Source organism: Sphaerodactylus townsendi, linkage group LG06 (genome assembly GCF_021028975.2).
Source record: "Sphaerodactylus townsendi isolate TG3544 linkage group LG06, MPM_Stown_v2.3, whole genome shotgun sequence".
NCBI lineage: Eukaryota > Metazoa > Chordata > Lepidosauria > Squamata > Sphaerodactylidae > Sphaerodactylus > Sphaerodactylus townsendi.
Window position 1 is genome coordinate 61,273,088 of NC_059430.1, and position 21,158 is coordinate 61,294,245.

At 40.9% G+C, this 21,158-nt stretch overlaps 1 protein-coding gene across 1 annotated transcript in view; it reads right to left on the reverse strand.

Annotated features, from left to right (window-relative positions):
* Positions 1-1,076: 1,076 nt before the first annotated feature.
* The window catches only part of RASSF3 (Ras association domain family member 3), a 31,476-nt gene continuing 11,394 nt past the window's right edge, over positions 1,077-21,158 (reverse strand). Inside the window, exons 2-5 of the mRNA XM_048499174.1 lie at positions 7,017-7,109; positions 5,710-5,971; positions 4,819-4,934; positions 1,077-3,882 (exon numbers count right to left, since the gene is read on the reverse strand). Coding sequence (XP_048355131.1) covers positions 3,733-3,882; positions 4,819-4,934; positions 5,710-5,971; positions 7,017-7,109 — 621 coding nt within the window. The 3' untranslated portion in view covers positions 1,077-3,732. The remainder of the gene's footprint in view (positions 3,883-4,818; positions 4,935-5,709; positions 5,972-7,016; positions 7,110-21,158) is intronic.

Genomic DNA, 21,158 nt, shown 5'->3' on the forward strand with positions numbered 1-21,158 from the left:
AAGTGGGAGTTTTATTCTGGCTGACACAGCTCTTTGATGCATAAAATATACTGACTTGGGTAAGGGAACTGATAAATACACAGCATGTTGAGTACCAGCTAGCACAGTAAAGTGGCACCACACTCAAACTCATTTCATAACCACTATGAAAACTGCATATGTAGTACATAGCTGGTCAATATCTGACATTCCTTCATGGAAGTCTTTACTCTCTTTAAAGCAATTTTATTTTTTTGTCTACCTACAATCATCAGTTTTATAGGAACTCTATGTAGTTTATGGTAGTGTACAAGTTTGAAAACACTATTTCATAGGCACAGGTTAGTTTCAGTATCTTTAAAAAGAATAGGCTTTCAAATATTCTTTGAAAATGTAGATTGCTACCAATTTAAGTGTTCTCAGCCGTCCATTCACTTCTCAGAGTGAGGAGCCTACATTGCTTCCAGGGATGTATTGCTCCAGCTGACATATGGACAAGACTCACTAGGTTACATCCTTCTATTCAATGAGGAAAACTAAACAACCAGGTGACAGAACAGGTGTTTAAAAAATTTTTTTCCTGATGCTTATTGACTGAAGAGGTGGAAGGGGGAATTATTCTGGCTTCTGTCCAAGTAATGGTCTGTTTTCACATATTTTCAGCTGGTATTATGAGAAACATCCCTCACTGTTGAAAACAACTGGTGCTTAGAAAAAGTTGATGGGGTACGTGAAGATGTATTTGTTTCAAAATTAGCCTGTTCAGTTTTTGAGAGTGGAGAGGAGGAAAACAATGGTGAAAGTAAAACCTTACTTGAACTATGAAAGCAAACTGCCCATTTTGCCTTCAAAGCAGAAGAGTGCATATTCAGCCCTGGGTTCCCAAGGCCAAGCCTTTCCCTGATGCATTTACTAGCAACAAACTGCAAAATACTGGATAATAGTGATTAATCATCCATAAACCCAGCTCTGAGCTGCTGGAGATGAAAATACGGATCGTATGCAGTGTACACACATAGCTTGATCTGCGTGAAACCATTTCTGAATTCTCTTATAATTGTTATTAGATAAATAATTCAATACTAGAAACCAACACCATCTGTATCAACTTCAGCTTTAATGATGGAATTGCAACTTACTGCTTCAATAACATCTTTGAGGGGAATCAAATCTTCCCCATAAAAAGAAAAGTTTTTCAAAATAATAAATAGTACAGTTTCTTTTAAAAAGAACAAAACCCTGAGGTTCAGTGTTCCCCATATTGTCTTCACCTCATTTATGCTTCATTTGGGCACCCCCCGAATAAACAATATATAGAATTTGCAATATATCTGTGATAGATCAATACTAAAACAGATCAATACTAAAACAATTTTTAAAAAATCTTTCATGTCATCACTGACCTATTCTTTTAAATTAAACAAAAGCTGAAGTAACCAGTGTTTATGCCATGTATTTTTAAAAAAATCTAATGTTTAAACAAATACTAAATCTTCTACTGAAACCTGTAGTGCACAAGACTCAAAAGATTTGGAGTAAAGAAACATGGAAGTTCAAGTAAAAATTAAGATTCACATACTTTAAAATTGCCCTTTCTGGACTCAAACAGTATTTAAATCTGAACAAAATATTTGATATTTAATTGCAAACAGTGACCTTGTTGTACATACAATTAAATGAATCAGCGCCAGTTCTGATCTGTTCTCATATGCTGTATGTCAAAAAGCCCTAACATGAAGAAACATGTTACCGAAAGCAATGTTTGAAATGCATGTTATCACAGGAAATGCCCAACGGTGTGCATATATTGAATGGAGGCACTCTGATGCCTACTTTATGCACAAGTGGGTGCAGTAAACAAAATGTAAGTGTAATGGCTTCCATAACCTAACCTGGCCTATAAGTGTGCCATACTACATGTACCCATTCTGACTTATCAAGAAACATCCCTGTACCACCGTACAATGCATTGCCACTATGTTCCTAATAAAATAAAGTCCCACACAAAGTATGACATGGGAAAGAAAAAATAGTTGATATTGAGAACGACCATTAGAATTAGGAACCTTGGTGTATGTCTTTTGGGAGAAGAGGCAGAAGCAGCTAAGATGAAAAATGAAGGCACAGTTCCCAAGAGAAATATCTTGATGTTCCATAAGACAACCACTAGGTGATGCCAGAGTAACAGACAAATTTAAAAAATACTGGCCAAGTGATTAGGAGGAAAATGATTACTGCTCACGATTAAAAAAAATGTTTTCCAAATAATTTTTCCACATTGGCTGAAAATATAAGAGAGCTTAGAACAAGTTTCATACAGCTATATAGAAAGTCTGTATTGCACACCATATCTTTGGTTTCACTTAGTATATATACTTAAAAAATATTTCTGGTCAAAAACATCAAAGACAAAATTCTTTTCCTCCTCTATTTACCTTGCACATGGTTGGGAATCATACAGATCCCTAGTCAGCTTCTGAACGTCTTATAGTTTTATCAGAAACCCTAAACCATAGATATCCTAGCCTGCTTAAGTTACAAAACATGAAAGGGTCTAACTCCAGCAGTCCCATCAGCAGAAGGCACTACCTCCAACAGTCTTTTCTGACGTTTCTGATTCCGTGAGGGGCAGATGGACTGTGCTGATGAAAGGAAGGGTACAAAACTGTCCCTCCAACTTCTGTCTGTGGATTCTAAGTTCATGCAGATCAATTTTTCAAGAGTCAGAAAGGACTGTTGGAAGGGAGAAGAACAAGGACATCACCTGTAATCCTCATGTTCATGGATCTCTAGATTCAACCCACTGATTTTCAAAAATAAGAGAAATGTTATATGTGCCTAAGAACAATTCTACTGCACCTTCAGACATTCAATGAATTAAATTCTGAATTCTTTAGTGCTGATATTTTACTCATGAAAACCTCAGCCAAGCATTTAGCAGATCATAAAGTTCAGAGCAGACTAGAACCAAAGCATGCCATGCATCACCCTTTAAAAAATAGCAATTCTGTTCATTTTCTGCATATGTAGTTCAGCTTCCACTATCATACGCTTAATCTCAAAAGCATTCCTGAATATATTAATTTTGATAACTCTAACAGCAAACCCCCCCAATTTCTTTTCAACACCAAAACAGGCTTCCAGGATCACCTGTTTCTCTCTTCCATTTCTTCTTCTCTACCTCTTACCTTTTTTCCAACTTCCTCTCTAACTTCTTCAGTAAAATATTGCTTTAACAACTTCTTCACATATGACTCCTTTTTCAGAAATATATTGTTTTAACAACTTCACATATGATTCCTTGTATAAAAATTATTTCTTTACGAACTATAGAGTTCTATATCTGAAATAGCACTCTGATCAAAACTAATTGATTTAAAGTGAGGTAATTCAATTTACCACAACTTTCTTTTCAATAGCTACAAATGAACATTAAAACAAAGAATGTCTATTTCGTGGTGTCTGCTTTCAAAGACACATCACACAATCACAGTGATTACAAAAAAGCATGGGAAAGCTACAAAGCATACAAGAGAGATCTGCAAGTAATACATACTGCCACTTTTCTTTGTATCTACATTCAAGATGATAAGAAAGTGATTCTCAGGATCTCTCTGGAAACGTTCTCTCTTAGCCTCACAAAAAGATCATGTGTTTTAAAGAGGTATCCACCCTTGACGTGTGTATGATAGGTTTGGCATGTTACATAGTATTTGGTAATGCAATTTTTCCTGAGTTTTCTTTGGCCCCATTTTAACCTGGCTGCCAAACCCCACCAAGGGCTTCTTCAAGTTTTTCTCTGTATGCTGCATAGCGCCTTTTTAAATTTTGTAATTGTTCATCTTCTTCTCTGTCCAGTATACGCAAGAAGTTATGTAGTTCAGGAAGACTAAAGGCTTCCCACTGCAGGAAGAAGAGGGCAAAAAATGTTAATGTAACTCACTACTAGTATTTCAGTTGCCATAATTAAACATCCAATAACTTTATGCCTAATAAAGGTTTACATCCAATAACAACCTGGAAGGTTTTTTCCTTTGTCATTCTCACCTTTATTCTGCATGCTACCTGATCATAGAAATGTGTACATCCAGTCCTTAGGACCCAGGTATCTATCACAAACAAGTTCAATTAAGTGAACAGATTTCAGTTCTGCCTTCTGATTTTACCTTGCACCATCATGGTGGCCTAGAACTTTTTTCAACTTTGTAAGTTCAACTTCATGAACTACCAGTTGCCAGGAGGAGGAGGGAAAGAACATGAGTGAAGTATTTATTAAACACTCGTTCTTCTCCTTCATTCACATAATTCCATCCATACCTTTGCCAGTAGTACATACTTTCCCTTAGAAGAAAATTAGTAACTGCTGACCATAAAAGTTCCACTGCACTACTGTGAACAATTAAAAATGGCTTGGGAGAGCATATAGTGCACATTTCTGTCAAGGCAGCTATACATAAAAACTAAGGATTCCATCCAGTTTGGATTTCGGCCGACCACCATAAGGTTCTCCAGCTGTATACCGTGGCCCTGAGGATAGTAATCCTAGGAAACCTAAAGGTCTCTTCCAACTAGGGGGGTAGGTCCAGACAAACATTGCCCCAAGTACAAGAACAACTGCCCACAGAGCATAATTTTCCTACCACTTACTGCAGTTCCAAATTCTCCCTGAAATCCTGCACTTGGAGTAGAGGGGACCCCCAGCAACATGATTTTGTGGGGCATTTCAGGCTACTGTTAGAAGGAGGAAGCAGGAAAATTGTGCTCCATGGGTAAAAATCCTTGCATCTGTGAAAATGTTTAATTTAGATCCTGCACATTAGAAGCACAGGTACCGCTTACCAGAACCTCTCCAGTTTCATGCTCACGTAGAACAAAACTAAGCATATCTGTTCTTGGGCCTGCCATCAATCGCAAATAAAGGGGATGTTCTGTTTCTGAGAGCTTGCACATGTAAACTGCAGACAAGAAAAAATAATAAAATAACAATTAATTCTATACACCGTGATTTAAAATTAAATATGATAAAACACTGATTGAGCATCACAGCTGTGTAACCCCCACAAAACCAAATTCCATTATACAGACCAAGTAGAATATATTTATTTTCTTTTTTGCTGTCTAGTTACAGCCAACTTAAGGAGTTTCAAGGCAAGTCTGTGCAGTCTGAGTAGCAACCCTGGATTTCATTGATTGTCTCCCATCCAAATACCAGCCAGTGCTGACCCTGTTTAACTTCTGAGATCTCATGTGAATTGGGCTACTTCAGGCTACCCCAGTCTGGGGGTGCAATAATTGTTTCTATTAATAAAAAGCAAAGCATCTCTGAGCAAAAACGAGCACACGCACACACAAACACCCTTTTTAAAAAAAAACAAGGAAAGCTATCAAATGAGGGGTGTGTGTGTTACATTTGATTCAGCACAGGAATTTTGCTTATTATCCTTGTATGAGCTCATAGACAGTCAAACCAATGATTCTGCAATAGTTGTAGCCTCCGTGCTCAAAATTATATCAAGCAGAAAAAAATAAGTTTTAAAATAGTTAATATACATGCTGGTGAACAGTCCAGTCTTTTCTAAAACTACTCCACTTTCAAGGGTCTCCCCTCCCTGCTCCTCTGCAGTTCACCTGTATGTCAGCAACATGGTGATGTCCCATGAAACCTACCCTCTCCCCAGACAAATGATCACTCTTATTTATTACTAATATTCAAAAGATCAAAGAGCATACCTTGATCTTCCCTGTGACATTGTTTATAAAGCGCAAACTTAGCAGGATTATCAGCCACCAGAAACTTTTTGAGCAGAGCCTCGATAACTTCACGGACAGTGTTGGTGCTGCTAATGTGAAGAGTATTCATGCAGCCTTTAGGCAAGTAAAATGCCGTCTCATTGTTGATGTGCTTCCCTGGATTCAGAGAAGCCCGCACAGTGATAGGCCTGCACAATTCCATTTGAACTTTGATAAAGCCAGTGTATACCCCATTGGAGTTCTACAACAAAGCACATCATTTAATTTACTTAGAGACTTTTGTAATTGTAATAGTAAAAGATCACTTTCTTGGCAGCAAAATTTGTCTCAGTATTCTTATTCCTTCCATCCAAAAAATGAAGAACATGATTGTTTTGTACATCAGTGAGATTCTAAAGGAATAAAATGAAATTAAAAAGCACCATAGCAATATAATGCTTTCTTTTAAGGAGATAATGGCATGTATTAATCATACCATTCCAATAGCATCATAGCGCTTCTTTGAAAGTGGGGATAGTGACTTCTGCTATTTCCCTACCCCTCTGTTGATTGGCGAGAAACAAAAATATAGGGGGCCCAATTAACCATTGCAGGACAAGGACATGGTCAAATTCTGCTCTGCAAAGTCCATGGACAGTTGGATATATCCTATTATTATCCAATGATAATTATATGAAACAAGGGGTTAGCATGGAAACCCAGTTTATGTATATTTAGATGTTGTCAGTGTATTTGACAGGTTACATAGTAACAATAGATGGTACTGGCTGTTGTGTTTTTTTCATGCTGTGTGGCTGTAGTCTGGTAGCTTTTGTTCCTGACATTTCACCAGCATCTATGGTTGGCATCTTTAGAGGCTTGTCACAGAAGATGTGTTTCTCTTCGTGGCATCTTACCATGACATGCCTCTGACGATGCCAGCTATGGATGCAGGTACAACATTAGAAATAAAAGCTAACAGACTGTGGCCACACAACCCAGAAAACCCATAACCAGCCAGTTGATTATGATCACAAAATCCTTCAACGATAAACAGATGGTGTTACTAAATTTGGGAACGGAGAAATCACTATCATTTCACAAGCATTTGTTCACTTCAGGTCTATTATCAATGCTTTTAAAACCTCTGTGCTGAGTATCATCAGATTTTTAGCAAAGAAAATCATTGTTGAGAGAACACTTTGCAATGTATCTCTGTTTATGAGCTAATAATGATGTAATGATTCTACGGCCCCTCCACAGATCTTCTGTGATTATTAATTTTTTTAAAGTCCCACAATTCTTACCAAGGTCATCTTTAGCTTGTCAGAAACATCTGAATTGTAAATTTGGACTTTTTCCTTTATTGCTTCTTTGGTTTCTTTTTCTTTCTGAACATCCTGTAACAAGGCAAGTCAACAGAAAACATTTTTTAAAATATCAAACATATTGTGTGTCTATAAAAGATAAGCACTATGCAGAAGACATTCAACAAACAGAAAGCCATGCATAAATGTTTATAGTTTAAATGTGTGTATTGCTATGCACATTCCACAATGTTTCCTGTAATACAGCATTAAACTTTATTTCCAAAGGCTTGGGAGATGGAATAATGCTCTTATTAGCCTTGCATGATGCTCCAAGATCAGTCTTCTCAACACATTGAGAGAATCCTACAACAAAGTGTCAGCCATTCTGCTGTCTCCTCTCATGTTCTCCATAATCAATTGCAAAATGCAAAAATACAAAATGGGCACAGAGAATCTTGAATGCAATCTGGTAACGGTATGACCCTAAAGCATTTTCCATCAAAGCACTTCCTAAGGAGATCAAACTTTACCATCAATACCACCTGATGCTAAAGTTTAATCTCTTGAGAAAGTGCTTTGGGGTGAAACATGTTGGGGTCATCCTACTGTTAAATTGCATTTAAAATTATCAGTACATTTTTTTGCATTTTGCAATAGTTTTTATTTTTGCTAGTGTAGCATATTTTACAGTTCTCCATAATCATGCAATCTAAAATCAACCTATTATTCAGCACAGGAACACAAAATAGGAGCAAAAATGGTGTACCTCAACAATTGTTCCTTTTAATCCAAAGCATGCTCAGATATAGTTGTGTTATTAGGTCAATTAACGGCATACAAAGTGTATCGAGAGAACAACAATTTATAGTATTACCTATTCAAAGCTATACAGGCTTCTCAAATGTACTGTTACTGATATGGTTTGAGGCATGTGAATGAAACTGTATTTTCAGAGGACACAACTAGACAGCCAGCATTTGCTATAGCAGTAGTAGTAGAAGTACGGAGAGTGGAATGCCAAATTCAGATCACCACTTAGCTACATCTGTCACAAACAAGCTAACTCATCTCTAACTAACTCCTTAGGTTTCTGCCCTTTTAACTGAAGCTTTTACAGTTCTTGGAATGGCAGCAATATTCATGTAGCTTCCAAGTTTGCTCTTCCCTCCAAATGTGACACAATCCAAACAACCAAAGAACATTCTGAAGAAAAATTAATCACGTAGAATTATCAGCCACTTTTTTTGGATTCATAGTACCCAGATATAGCTCCAAGACACCCCCACACAAATGTCTCATTCCAAATTGCAGGGTGACTTTTTAGCCCATTGTAAATCTTTTTCCTAAGCACTGGATACCTTCCAAAAGCACTGGTTGACAATCCACAGTAAAAACTAATGTTACATTTCCCTCATATGCACAAATTCCATATATAGTATGAAACTGTTTCAGCTTACAGCTTCGCTTATCAGACACAGCTATTTAATGCTCTTGACTTGCAATTTTCCTACATAGACACTACTAATTAAGAATGACAATGCACAGATATTACATAAATAGGGTGAGGGAACTTTAATGGTCAATAATCCTCCAAGTAAACAACCAGTAAGGTATTACAAGTCTATCAAGATTTTAGATCTCAAATATATTACATATAAGCTGCTCCAAAAAGCCTTAGGAACAAGACGTTCTCAGAATACCAAATAGTCCAAGCTTAATCTTACCCATTATATAATTCAGGAATATACAAAGTGTTGCAATGATGAACTCTCAACCAATGGGTGAACAGGACTGTCCTGCACGCACACTGGTCCATTGTCACAACAAAACAGAGCGAGAGGCCAGCCAGCCTCCTCACCTGCCAGCACCCTTTCCCTTCCTCAACTACCCTCCCTCTGACCCAAAGAAGAAGCCAGGCTTGGCAGAAAAGCAGTGGGAAGCCACACCTGCCAGCAGCAACGCTCCCAGTGGGAGTCACGCCAACAGTGTCCAGCTTCCCCTGCCCAGCTACCATCCACCCCAAAACCCAAGCCCCTGCAGGCCCCCACAGAAGCCTTTCCATTTCCCTGCCTGCATCTCCCATCCCCCTATGACCAGGCCAGCCCTTCCACAAGCCCCATCACCCTGTGCACCCTCTGCCACCAAAAGTCCAAGCCACATCACTGGAACAGGAGCAGAAAACTGCTCTCCCCACCAGAACTGCTCCCCATCCACCCTCCTTTTAAAACCCAATCCCCTGCACCCCCCGAAGCCCCCCCACCCCTGCCCCCACCCCGCAAACCAAGCCAGCCCTTCCAGAAGTCCTCCCCATTCTTCCATCCACCCTCAACCCACCAAAAAACCAAGCCATGCAGCTGGAATAGGGGTGGCAAGCCACAATCCTCTTCCCCATTCACATACACACCCTCCCCCGTCCCAAACACTTAACCCAAGAGGCGGTACATGGGTGAGCTGTGGGGGGTAGGACAGGTGGTGGGAGGTAGGACAGGTGGTGGGGCAGGAGATGGCAGGCAGGGACATGGCTGGCACTTTTTCTCTCCCCATCCTAGAGCCCATTTTATGGCCTCCTAAAATAGGCTTTTACTTCTAGGACTGAAAACAATAGAATATAAGAAACTTGAATTTTGCACCCGTAAGCACATATCATATTGGGTGCACTCAGATTTTAATCTTGTATCTGATGTCCTTGAAGATAGAAGATAAATGCCCTTAACATGACTTCTAAACACCAACATTAATCATTAATAAAAATCAATGGACTCTGACTCTTGACCTGAATTCAAAGCCTGTCTAAATATGTGACATCCTAGTAAGATTAGTTAGTTAGTTCCCTTTAAGCGTGAGCATCAATACAAAATATCAGTAAATTTTGGATCTGGGTTTGGGGTTTTTTTAACTATATTTTAACTATCAGGTTATTATTGAAAATATTTGGGTTAAAAAACCTGAACTTGAACATTTTCAATTTTCTCCATCCTGCCATTTGGGCTTGAGAAATGGCAGGGGGGAGAGAACTGCCCCCTCTGGTGTTTTTCCAGAGAGCTTGAAAAACAGAGTGATCCTGCATGTGGGGCCAAACTAGACATCTTTCTCCCCACCCTTGTTTTCCAAGCCAGGCATGCAAGATTGAACCCGCCTCTCCCTCCACCCTTGCTTTTCAGAGATGGGGGCATGGTCCTGCATGTGAAGGTGAGCTAGCTCAGCCTGGCATGCAGGATCATGCTGTCCCTCCCTCCATCCTTGCTTTCCAAACCCCACATGGCTTAAAAAGCAGGGGGGGGGGGGGTTTCACCCCCTCTCCCCCAAAAGGCAATACAGCTTTTTTTCAGGTTTTTCTGTGATTCAGGTTTACTAGATCACCAAGCCAAGTTCCCTTTCCTTCGTGGAATAAGGAAACAGACTTTGGAATGCTTCTCTAGAGAAAATCAGTGAACTAAAAATATATAACTACTTGTGTTTGTCCATCTGCAAGAGAAAATGCAAGGCTTGCATGCATTGGTGATACTTAAGCAGCAAATCAAATTTATTGTGATCTCACTCCAAAACCACCAGTTCTGTCATGCCCTATATGGTTGTGCTGTAACGGCTGGCAAGTAACACAGTTCTAAACAGAGTGGATTGTTTAAAGTTTGAAGACTAAATGGCAACAAGCAGCTTTCAGAGTCCTGGCACTTGATTTATATCAAGGTACGGCAGCTAACATACAATTTTAAATCAAACAAAGACTTTCGTTCTGCTGGTACATACTTTTCATATTCTACATATAAAGTTTCAAGACACTAGGAGCAGCTATAAAATAAATTATGTGACTCATCTTTCTGAATAGTATCTATTAAGATGTTTCGTATCCAGGATGAAGCTCCTTACCATAAATGCTACTCTAGATCTCAACTCTGAAAATTTATCCAACACAATTGTATTCTAACCCATCCCCTAGGAAGTTCGGGGTGAAACCTCCAAATATTTCTATGTAATAAAGGATAGGCTAAGAGGGTTAATAACTTGTCCAAATCCCCTAAAATGCTCCCATCACTGTATCCACTGTGTAGAAGTCTGGGTGCTCTTATCAATATATCTAGTTTCCTCATGTGCCCCCTTTCTGCAAATAGTTAAATCTACAGATGGGGGCTCACTTTTCCCCCAACAGGCTTTTCTGCAGACTCGGGGGACCCCCTGGGTCTGCAGAAAAATCCAAAAACTTTTCTTTAAATGAGGAATTTAATCCTCATTTAAGAGAGACAGGGCGAGAGAGATGGGGCTCCTGACAGGATCCTCAGTGTACCCATCGACAAGAGTGGGAGGAGGAAGAGAAAGGCAACTCCTGGTAGAGGCCTCAGTGCACTCATTAAGTCAAAGAAAGAGAGAGGGGCGGGAAAGGCTGGGAGAGGTCTCAGCATGCCTGCCCACTCAGAAAGAGAGGGAAAGGAGGCAGCTTCCAACAGAGGCCTTGGCACACCTACCTGTTGAGAGGGGCGAGGCAGGCTCTTGGCAGAGGCCTTAGTATGCCTGCCTGCCAAGAGAGGGAGGGAAAGAGGTAACGGTGTCTCTGCTGCGACAGCAGTGCTCAAGAGCCACCGGCAAGTCCATCTAGCTGCAGCAGGGGTGAAATGTGATTGGGGGGGGGGGGGGGAGGGGATTACAGTTTTGCAGGCCCCCATTTGTTCCATATAATACCCAAAGCACTCTTGAGAGGGCAACAAGTATAGTAGGAGGAGGAAATGGGGGCACACCCAACACAGAAAAATAGCATGTGGAAAAAAGCCAAAATATATTCTCAACCTCTACTGCTAAGTAATCAGTTCCAGGGTCTTCCCATAGATATTGATTTTGGACAAATGGAACAAGGGCTAATCCCTCAGACTACACAAGTTACAAAGGAAAATTTTCAGCCTCCCCTCATTTTTCAGGTTGAGAGGGCTAGAGCTTCTGCTCTGTAATACAGAAGGAGATGTGTAGTGGTAACAGGGGTCGAATCCCCACCACCTTCTTACCCACAACACAAGCCTTTATTGGCAGGTTATTACCCAGGTTTCAGAACGCAATCTAGCCAGGTTTCTTGGACGACCTCATTGCTTCTGCGTCAGATTCTGTTTCTGGAGCTCGTTCTCCCTGTTAACACCGTCTCGCCAGAACCTGGTTGCAAGTGGAGTAGACAGCACTGGCACGGTTCTGAGCTGATCCAAGGGGAGGGACAAGAGTTGAAACCTCTTGACTTTTTTCCCGCCGCGGAGCATGATGCAGCATTCGGGGAACCAATCATCGCTCCCTGCGCTGATGAAATGCGCGCACAGGATGTTTCCAGGTTTACCGTTTGGTCGTGTTTTTGCGCATGCGCAACCGCAAGGGACCGTCCACCGATCTACCGATCAAATGTTTAAACGATAAAACGTGAAAAATCACTGGTAACACATTGAGTGGCATAAGCATTCCTAAAGATAAACGTGTGACGTTTACATGGTTGTTTTTTGTTCACGCCAAAACTGGGAAATTTTCTGCGGGGTGGGAAGGTCTCACCCCATCAAGGCACGCCAGCCAATCAGGGGAGACCGGAGAAGCGAGATCCCCTGGTGGTGGGGATTGCTAAGAGTTCTGAAACCGGATGTGTCTGCTGTGGGCTCACTGCGGTGGGGAGGGAGAAACTCCAATGAAGAGGACATGGTTTCACATCAAACAGGTTTGGATCTGCGTGCAATTTTCAAGTGGGGATTCGACCAGGGGATTTTTTACAGAGAGGGACAGAGGCTTACATGATCTGTAAGACTGAAATGTTCCACCAGGCCTATGGTTGAGATAGCGATGGTTATACCCTTTTCCACTGAAAGATCTAAGTGCAGTCAGTCGTGTTTTGGCGGAAGTGAAAGTAGCATGCTTCCACAATAGAAAATAATGCTGGTGCTGGTGTATGCAGAGCAGAGAAAGAAAAAAGCAAAGCCGAAGAAACCTCTTTTTACCAGCTCCTCCTGTGTCACCTGCAAGCTGCCCCATCCTCTCCATGAAGCCCCCTGAACAGGGCCAGAACTTGGCTCCCACCTTGCTGCTAGTGGAAAATCCCAGCAGGTGCCACTTCACTCTGGCACTTCCCAGCTGTTGTCCAGGAGAGATTCGGACTGCAAGGAGACTGGCCACTGCCTGCACGCCGAGACCTCTGGAGAGGAGACTACTGAGAGGTGATATGTCATACAGAAGATGGAGCAGAGTTGTTTTATTTTACCCTAGAAAGTTGGACAAAACCCAGCAGGTTGAAACTAAATTTAAAAAATTCAACTAAACATTACAAAGAACTTCTTCCTCCAGACCACATTGGCCAGGGATCCTGAAGGTTTTTTGCCTTCCTCTGGGCATAGAGTCCAGCACAGACTAGGGGAATAGTTTTGCATTTCCTTTGTTGTGCAGGGCATTGGATTAGACGATGCATGAGGTCCCTTTCAGGTCTATTTTTCTATGATGTGCACTGGCTGCACAGGGGTTTTCCAGGCAAGAACCTCTTGGTCTTAAACCTCCTAGAGAAAAGAAGTTGCATAGTCAAACAAGTATACTGCAGGAATCATTGCTAAATGGGAAGCTCTCATAATCTATTTTTGCCTGTCACCTTTCTAAATGAAACCTCTCAGAGATCAAGTCTGCTCACAGGCAGTTGAAGAAAAATACAGGGTTGGCATCAAGTTTGCCTGATTTCCACTACATCAGTATACACAGAGATAGCAGGGATATGTCTGGGATATGTCAGGCAAAAGTGAAGCCAAAGGAGCCAAAGTATGTCGTGTTACAGAAAGAAGGGAAGACTTCCCCAGGCAGATGGTGCAGCCCAATAGCCTGTGAAGTAGGGAAAACAGAGTGGTAATTAGGATGGCCACACCAAGAAAAGACTGCTACCAAAGTATTGTGTGCCAGGCATGAGAGAAAGCACCCACAACATCCTATGCTAAAAACAGAAAAAGACTGGGGAGCTCAAAAACATGGGCCAACAGGAAAGCAGAGAGCAGCTTTCGGATCAACAGTTTTTGATGGCTAGCACTCAGAACTTGTAGTTTAGGTTGTAAGGGGCAAACACAGATTGCTACTCCCCCAAAAAAGCTAAGGAGGCATACATTCAAAAGGCTGATCATGCACCTAAATAAAATGCCTATTAAAGGAGGAGAGGCTTCTAAAGAATAATCCAGAACTCAGAAACAAAGTCACTAAAGCGTGTTGGGAAGTCAAATATTCTGTCTGGATAAAACTACTTTACAGGTGGAATTCACTGCCTTGGAGAGTGATGGAGTCTCCTTCTTTGGAGGTTTTTAAACAAAGGCTGGATCAGCATATGTCTGGAGTGCTTTGATTGTGTGTTCCTGCATTGCAGGGGGTTGGACTTGATGGCCCTTGTGGTCTCTTCCAACTCTATGATTCTATGATTCTAGATAGGTGCCCTCTGAAAACTGGACTAAGTTTACAAGGGCTCATTAATGAAGACTATCAGGTTTCACTCTGAACCTAAAACTCCCAGCTTGTAGATGCAGCGACTCCTAGAGGCCAGTCTAGGATTCATATCCTTAATTCCTACAAAGAACTTCCTCTTCAGATCATGATCCTTCTTGGGAAGAAACCTCCCAAGCTCCACTCACCTTAGAGAGTTTAGCAGGCACTTTCCTAAGCAAGGTTCTGAATTCCTTTAAAACCCAAATCTTTCTGAAATTACCCAAATACATGTATGCTGTGGTATACTGCTAATGGGGTCATGGTGTATCCCATGTCTTTGAGCGCATGCTGTTTCATCATGTGGGGGGGGGGGTGCTGGATGCCCCCTGCACATAACAAAGCAGTGTGCGCCCAAGCCGCACACCGCCAAGCTCTGACCCCCTCCTGGCCCTGGGGAGGGCAGAAGCCAGCTTGCAGGGAGGTGGGTGGGGCGCTGTGGTAGGCGCCCACAGTGCCCCACCCTCCCTGCAGGACAGAAGCCGGCATGCCGGGAGGGCGGAGCACCACAGGCCCGCCCAGAAGCTGGCCTGCCACCACAGCACCCATCCAAGCCCTGCCCCCCCCCCCCGATCCCTGGCCTCCCCCAGTCTCCTTGCTGGCTCCCTGGCTCCAGTAAGTGGGGCTCAGGAGGGCACAGGAAGCTGGGCGGTGGGGGGCGCGGTGAGGCGGTCATGCCCCTGGGCACAATTTAGCCCCGGTACGGCACTGCTTGTATGCCCCTGAATCAACTAACATGAGCTTGATAAGATCAAGATGTAACTAGGCTTTGTTTTCTTTATGGGGTTGTAAGTAACCATACAAAGACTGCATTGTGCACAACCATATTTAAATGATACCATAGCTCCTGGAAAAATGAAGCTCCTTTCTGTAACAGGAGAACAGATGCATCACCACTGCCCTTGCCATACTGTGCTATTTTGTCAAATCCATAAAACTGAGCATAAGCCATGTGGCCCCCCTGCCTCATCTGGTTACCTAGTATCCTGACTCCAATGCCCCTTTCCCCATTCCTGCTTTACCAAATTGGTCCAGGGGCAAGAGTATCCAATGAAGTCTCTTTTTATCTTTTGGGTGGCCTGATGATTTCTGTCAGCAACCAGTGAGGACTTCTTTCCACCTGCCCCTCTCCTATAGATCTGCTGCCTGCAAGGCTGAGGGAGCACTGATAAAGAAACACCACACGAGATGCAGCGGGGGGGGGGGGGGGGTGTCTGCTAAATCTATGTCTACAGATGCTGGCAAAAAATCTATGCTGTGCTTAAAGTGCTGTTTCCGAGCTCTGACTGCAGCCTTTCCTTGAGAAGTGCACTCCATGTTTTTAAATCACACCCAGACTGGACTGCTGTAGTTTGTTCTATGCAAGGACTTTTCTGAAAACTGGATTAGATCCTGATGATCATTTTTGCCAAGAGGCTTTCTTTTAGTAGAACACAACTCCATTTTCTGCTACAGCCTACAGAGCTCAAAATTGCTGTTCCAAGAATAGCCCAGGGCACAAGCAAGAAGACTACTGCAAGGGTAGGGAAAATCTGTAAAAACTATCCCCCGTTTCATTAGCAAAAATTGAAACGTGGACCTAACCCACACTTCAGAAGTTTCAATTAGTTCAAAACTATGCGGTAAAGTTGCTGACTTGCACAAGCTACCTGGTATCACACGTCCCCTACTATTTGATTATGGACACAGCTCAAACTGCGGGTTCTCTTAAATGTCTGGAACCACTCACTCCCACTAGAAACTCTGAACACTTACGACCTTTCTCAAAGGCCTTGTTCTCTGTGCCCTCACCTCAGAACCACAGCAGGTGTTCACAGCCAGTCTTCTCAAAGGCCCTGTTATGGAATGCTCTTCCCCACGGCAATTCACCTGGTGCTTATCTTACATCATTTTGGGTGTTGTATCTCTGAATTAGCTTCACATTAGAATGTTCTGATATATCTATGCTAGTTTTTCAGCTTCTCCTCTCCAATTCTGAAATTATATCTTTTAAATTTACTAGTATTATGAAACTACTGCGCAAAGGGTAACTGGGGTGTTGTGTGGTTTCCAGGCTGTATGGCCGTGTTCTAGTAGCATTCTCTCCTGATGTTTCCTGTGCATCTTCAGAGGATCTGATAAAGCAAGTGGAGTATATATACCTGTGGAATGTCCAGGGTGGGAGAAAGAACCATCCGCCTGTTTTAACCAGTATTAAAGGGTGCAATTAGCAAGCTTGATTTGCATGTGTTGAGTGGGATCCACCCATTTTAGTATGTGAGTAACCATGAAAAAAGCATAATCAATTAGTGAGAGCATCTGCATAGTAGTAGCCTGGCCTTTTGATCCCTTTGACTGCTTACTGCCTGGAGACATCCTGTGTCTGGGTGGTGTTTATTAGTCACTGTCTTAATTCTAGTGTTTTTCAGTACTGGTCGGCAAATTTTGTTCATTTTCATGGTTTCGTCCTTTCTGTTGAAATTGTCCATGTGCTTGTGGATTTCAATGGCTTCTCTGTGTAGTCTGTTGTAGTGGTTGTCAGAGTGGTCCAGAATTTCTGTGTTTTCAAATAATATTCTGGGCCTAGCTTGGTTTATCACATGTTCTGCTATTGCTGATTTTTCCAGCTGAATTAGTCTGCAATACCTTTCATGTTCTTTGATTCCTGTCTAGGCACTGCGTTTGGTGGCCCTTATGTAGACTTGTCCACAGCTACATGGTACGCGGTAGACTACTGCAGAAGTTAGAGGATCCCTCTAATCCTTTGCTGCACGTAGCATTTGTTGAATTTTCTTAGTGGGTCTGTAGACTGTTTGGAGGTTATGTTTCTTCATCAGTTTCCCTATATGGTCATTGAGTCCCTTGATGTATAGTAAGAACGCTTTCTCTCTGAGTGGCTGTTTATCTTTATTCCTGTGGCTTGTTCGTGGTCTAATTGTTTTTAAATTAATAAATAAAAGTCTTGCAGGATACTCTTACTTATCTCAATTACACAGGCAAATCCCATATATTAGTGAGATGAAAAGTGATCCTACTACTAAGTGGAGTAGGTTACATTTATCATATTCTCTTGAATGAAAAGGCCACTGAAAACTAAGGCAAACAATTAGACACAAAAAACTGCTTTGGACATAAGCCACTATGTTGTAAGCAAGTTTCTCCCAACTCCACAAACAGTCATCAGAAAACATAAGAGAGTTCATCAGTCAGTTAGTCATTTATTTGCTGTTGCAGCCATAGGCCATAACACCATTAAACAAATATATTAACAATGCATATTACAATTAAAATAAACATGTTAGAAACATATAACAAAGCAAATAAAACCAGTGGTGGGATCCAAAAATTTTAATAACAGGTTCCGATGGTGGTGGGATTCAAACAGTGGCGCCGCCGCACACACGCACCTCCAGTCCCTATTGGGCTGGGAGGTTGCTTTAGTAACCCCTTCTCGGCATTCAGAAAAAATTAGTAACCACTTCTAGAGAAGTGGTGAGAACTGGTTGGATCCCACCTCTGAATAAAACCCATAAAGTAAATCAGTAATCAGGATTCTTACAGAATTAACAAGTACTGATTTCTTTCCAATATTAATTACTAAAAAGAAGGAAGTAGCCACTTTAAAAGTCACAGCAGGATAGCATCAGCCAATGAAAAGCTAATGCATTCCTCATCAGAACTAGAAAAAATTTGCCAGTAATTGGTTCAGCAATTTATGGCGAATGGGTACATAGAAAGAACAATATAAACATAGTGGACAATATGAGACGCAGGAGCAAAGATGTTGTTCCACAGGTGTTTTTTGGAATTTGCCCTGTAGGAACTCAGATGGCATGGTTTAAAGATCTGCACTAGAGAATGCTTTTCTTAATGAGGCAGTGATAAGTTCAGCTAAGTAGCAAAAGAACTTATTTTTCTGAAACTGAGAATAGAACAAAGAACATTTTGATTGATGAGCCATACTAATATCGCAAAGGGCATCTTTTTCAAAAAGCCATTTATGGATTTCTTTTAAGTCCCAAAGCTTTACAACTTCTATAGAAGGAAGGGAATAGAAGTGCGAAATTGGAGACATTAATTTAGACATCTGGTTCCCTTCTTTGAAGTACTGGAAACTGTATTTTTCCAGAGAGTCTTTGTTGATGCTGTCAAGTTTCCTATAGTGCTTTAATAATTTCAGTTGGGACTCTTGTGGTGATACAGGGGAGAAAAACATCTAGCCTCAGAAATGCAGCAAGAGTGCCCTGGGGAAGTCCCTGGATTTTCCTTAAGGTGTTTTGAATTATTTCGAGTTGAGCAAGAAATTTCCCATGCCATCCCCAAATTTCAGCCCCACACAAAAGCTGCAGGCTGACTTTATCCTGAAATGCTTTGATGAGTGCTTCACTAATGAGCATTAATGTCCATTAATGAGCATTTAATAGGGCAATGAGTTCTTCACCCTATGAATAGAAGAATTTTAAAAAGTCACCATTGAGTGGCGAGCTGTTGATAAGTTGGTGTTAAGGTGCACTTGCCAGGACAAGGATGCCTGAAAGACTATGCCAAGATATTTAAAAGAAGGGCATTGCTCAATTTTATGGGCTTTGATAGTACATCTGTGCTTGCGTCTTTTGTTTCCAAAACCTACAATTTTGTCTTATTATAATTAATTCTCAGCTTCTCTCTGTCATGATAATCAGCCAATCTAACAATCTGTGTACAAAGTGGAAATTTTCCGGCCTGACAACAAGAAATTCTAAAATTTCAAATAAAATCATTAATATGAACTCTGAACAAAAAAGTGACCAGCAAACAACCTTGTTTGACACCCTTTCCTAACAGGATAGGGTCTATAAGGGAGCCATATGAGTTTAACTCTTACTGAGGTTGGAATGTAATTCCTTCAGCAGCCTAAAAAGCCTTCTATCAATATTACTTTTATCCAGTTTGCTCCATATAATCTTGCTTGCTCTATAGAATCAAAAGCAGAGGAAAGATCAGCAAAAGCAACATGAAGGTGTCTTCCATGTTTTTTGGTCAGGCAATGATCATCTGTGGCCTTTTCGAAATCCAGCTTGCCACATTTATCGTATTCTCTTGAATGAAAAGGCCACTGAGAGCTGAAGCAAACAATGCATACACACAAAAACTGCTTTGGGCATAAGCCAGTAAATCAGGTTGTAAAGCGAATTTCTCTCAATTCCACACAGAGGTCATCCGAAAACAGAGTGAAATGCTTTGTTCTTAACTACGTACACAGAATGATGTGTGTTGATTTTTAACTTAAGGTTCAAAAACTTTCTTCATTTGTAAACATCAATTTCCCTATTGCATGCACAGGAAATCAAGTCACAAGGAAATAGTGCTGCTCCACCTTTCCTTAAATCAAGACTTCAAGGTAAAACTTACCATCAAGGCATGCAGAACCTATTGTTCTTCAACTGGAAAAAGCCAAGACTCCATAAAATGGTAATTACATATTTTAAAAAACATATACAGTTTATTTCCAAATACAGTAAAAATCTAATCAGCTCTCAACAATTTACACTCTAGCTTTTTTAGAATCTGAGTTCATTACTTTCCTTCAAGGAGAGGAATTATTTGGTTTGTTTCACAGTTTCTAAGTACTCATGAAGATCAGAAATCTGTATTTTTATAAAAAAATTTAAAAGAACAATGCATTTTAATTAGAATCTATTTGAATGTAAAAACAGCATTTCTAGAGCAGACTAAAATTACCCTAATCCATAATCCTTTCAGCTGTATAAAAGGAGCTGGCTGTAATGATGTCTGTCACTGAAGCACAGGCTAGCCACATTCTCCACAGGCCATGCTGACTTTATACCTCCAGTAGATCTATTTTTAGCCAACGATTTCTAGCATGTTAGAAAGTATATTCCATCCATCTGCACTAGTATGTTACCCTATTCAACAACTCCAGAAAACCATGTGTTTCAAACTAGGTCCATTTATTGCAAGTCAAAATAAGTTGCCTCCTAGTTACTGAACTTTATGTACACGCTGTAGTGAAACATGATTATTTAATAAGTGCAGGGGCAGGGAGACGTCCCAAAGGAATAAAGACAGTATCTGTATTTGGTTTCATGATGTTCAGACTATTAGACCACAAGAGGCTAATAATTTCCTATGCTTTTCACACATAGAACGAAGGATATCAATACTCCTGATTGATTACTAGTATTGAATAAAGATTTATGGCCCTATGGAATACAATTTAATAGTAATCTGTTGATAATCTAGCATTTCTATTCATAAAGTGATCTATTGGTAGCATGGAATCACCTATATTATAAGAATACTGTGTCATAATCAGTGGTAAGAAACATTTTTAAAAAACAGGTAACATTTATAAGCCAGCAAGGGCTTGTAATTGAACCTTATCTAAAGCATGCTGCCAAGATTTTTTTAAAGGAGAGTACTACTGATTAATGTACTTAGCAAAGCCAGTTTCTCCAGAAAACAAAAACCAGTTACTCCTGGTATCATTTCAGTTGGGACATTTGTAGGCCTGACCAACAAGAAACAAGATCTGAGATACATTGGGCTCTTCAAAGTAAAACTGACCAGAGATGGCCAGAAAAAGTGAATTACAGAAGAATTAGGGAACATTCCTGTCTATGGGTATAGGGAAGGTGAGAGATATCCCAGCATGACAGATAGCAATGCAAATCCTCCTTCTGCTATCCAGAAATAGCCATTGAT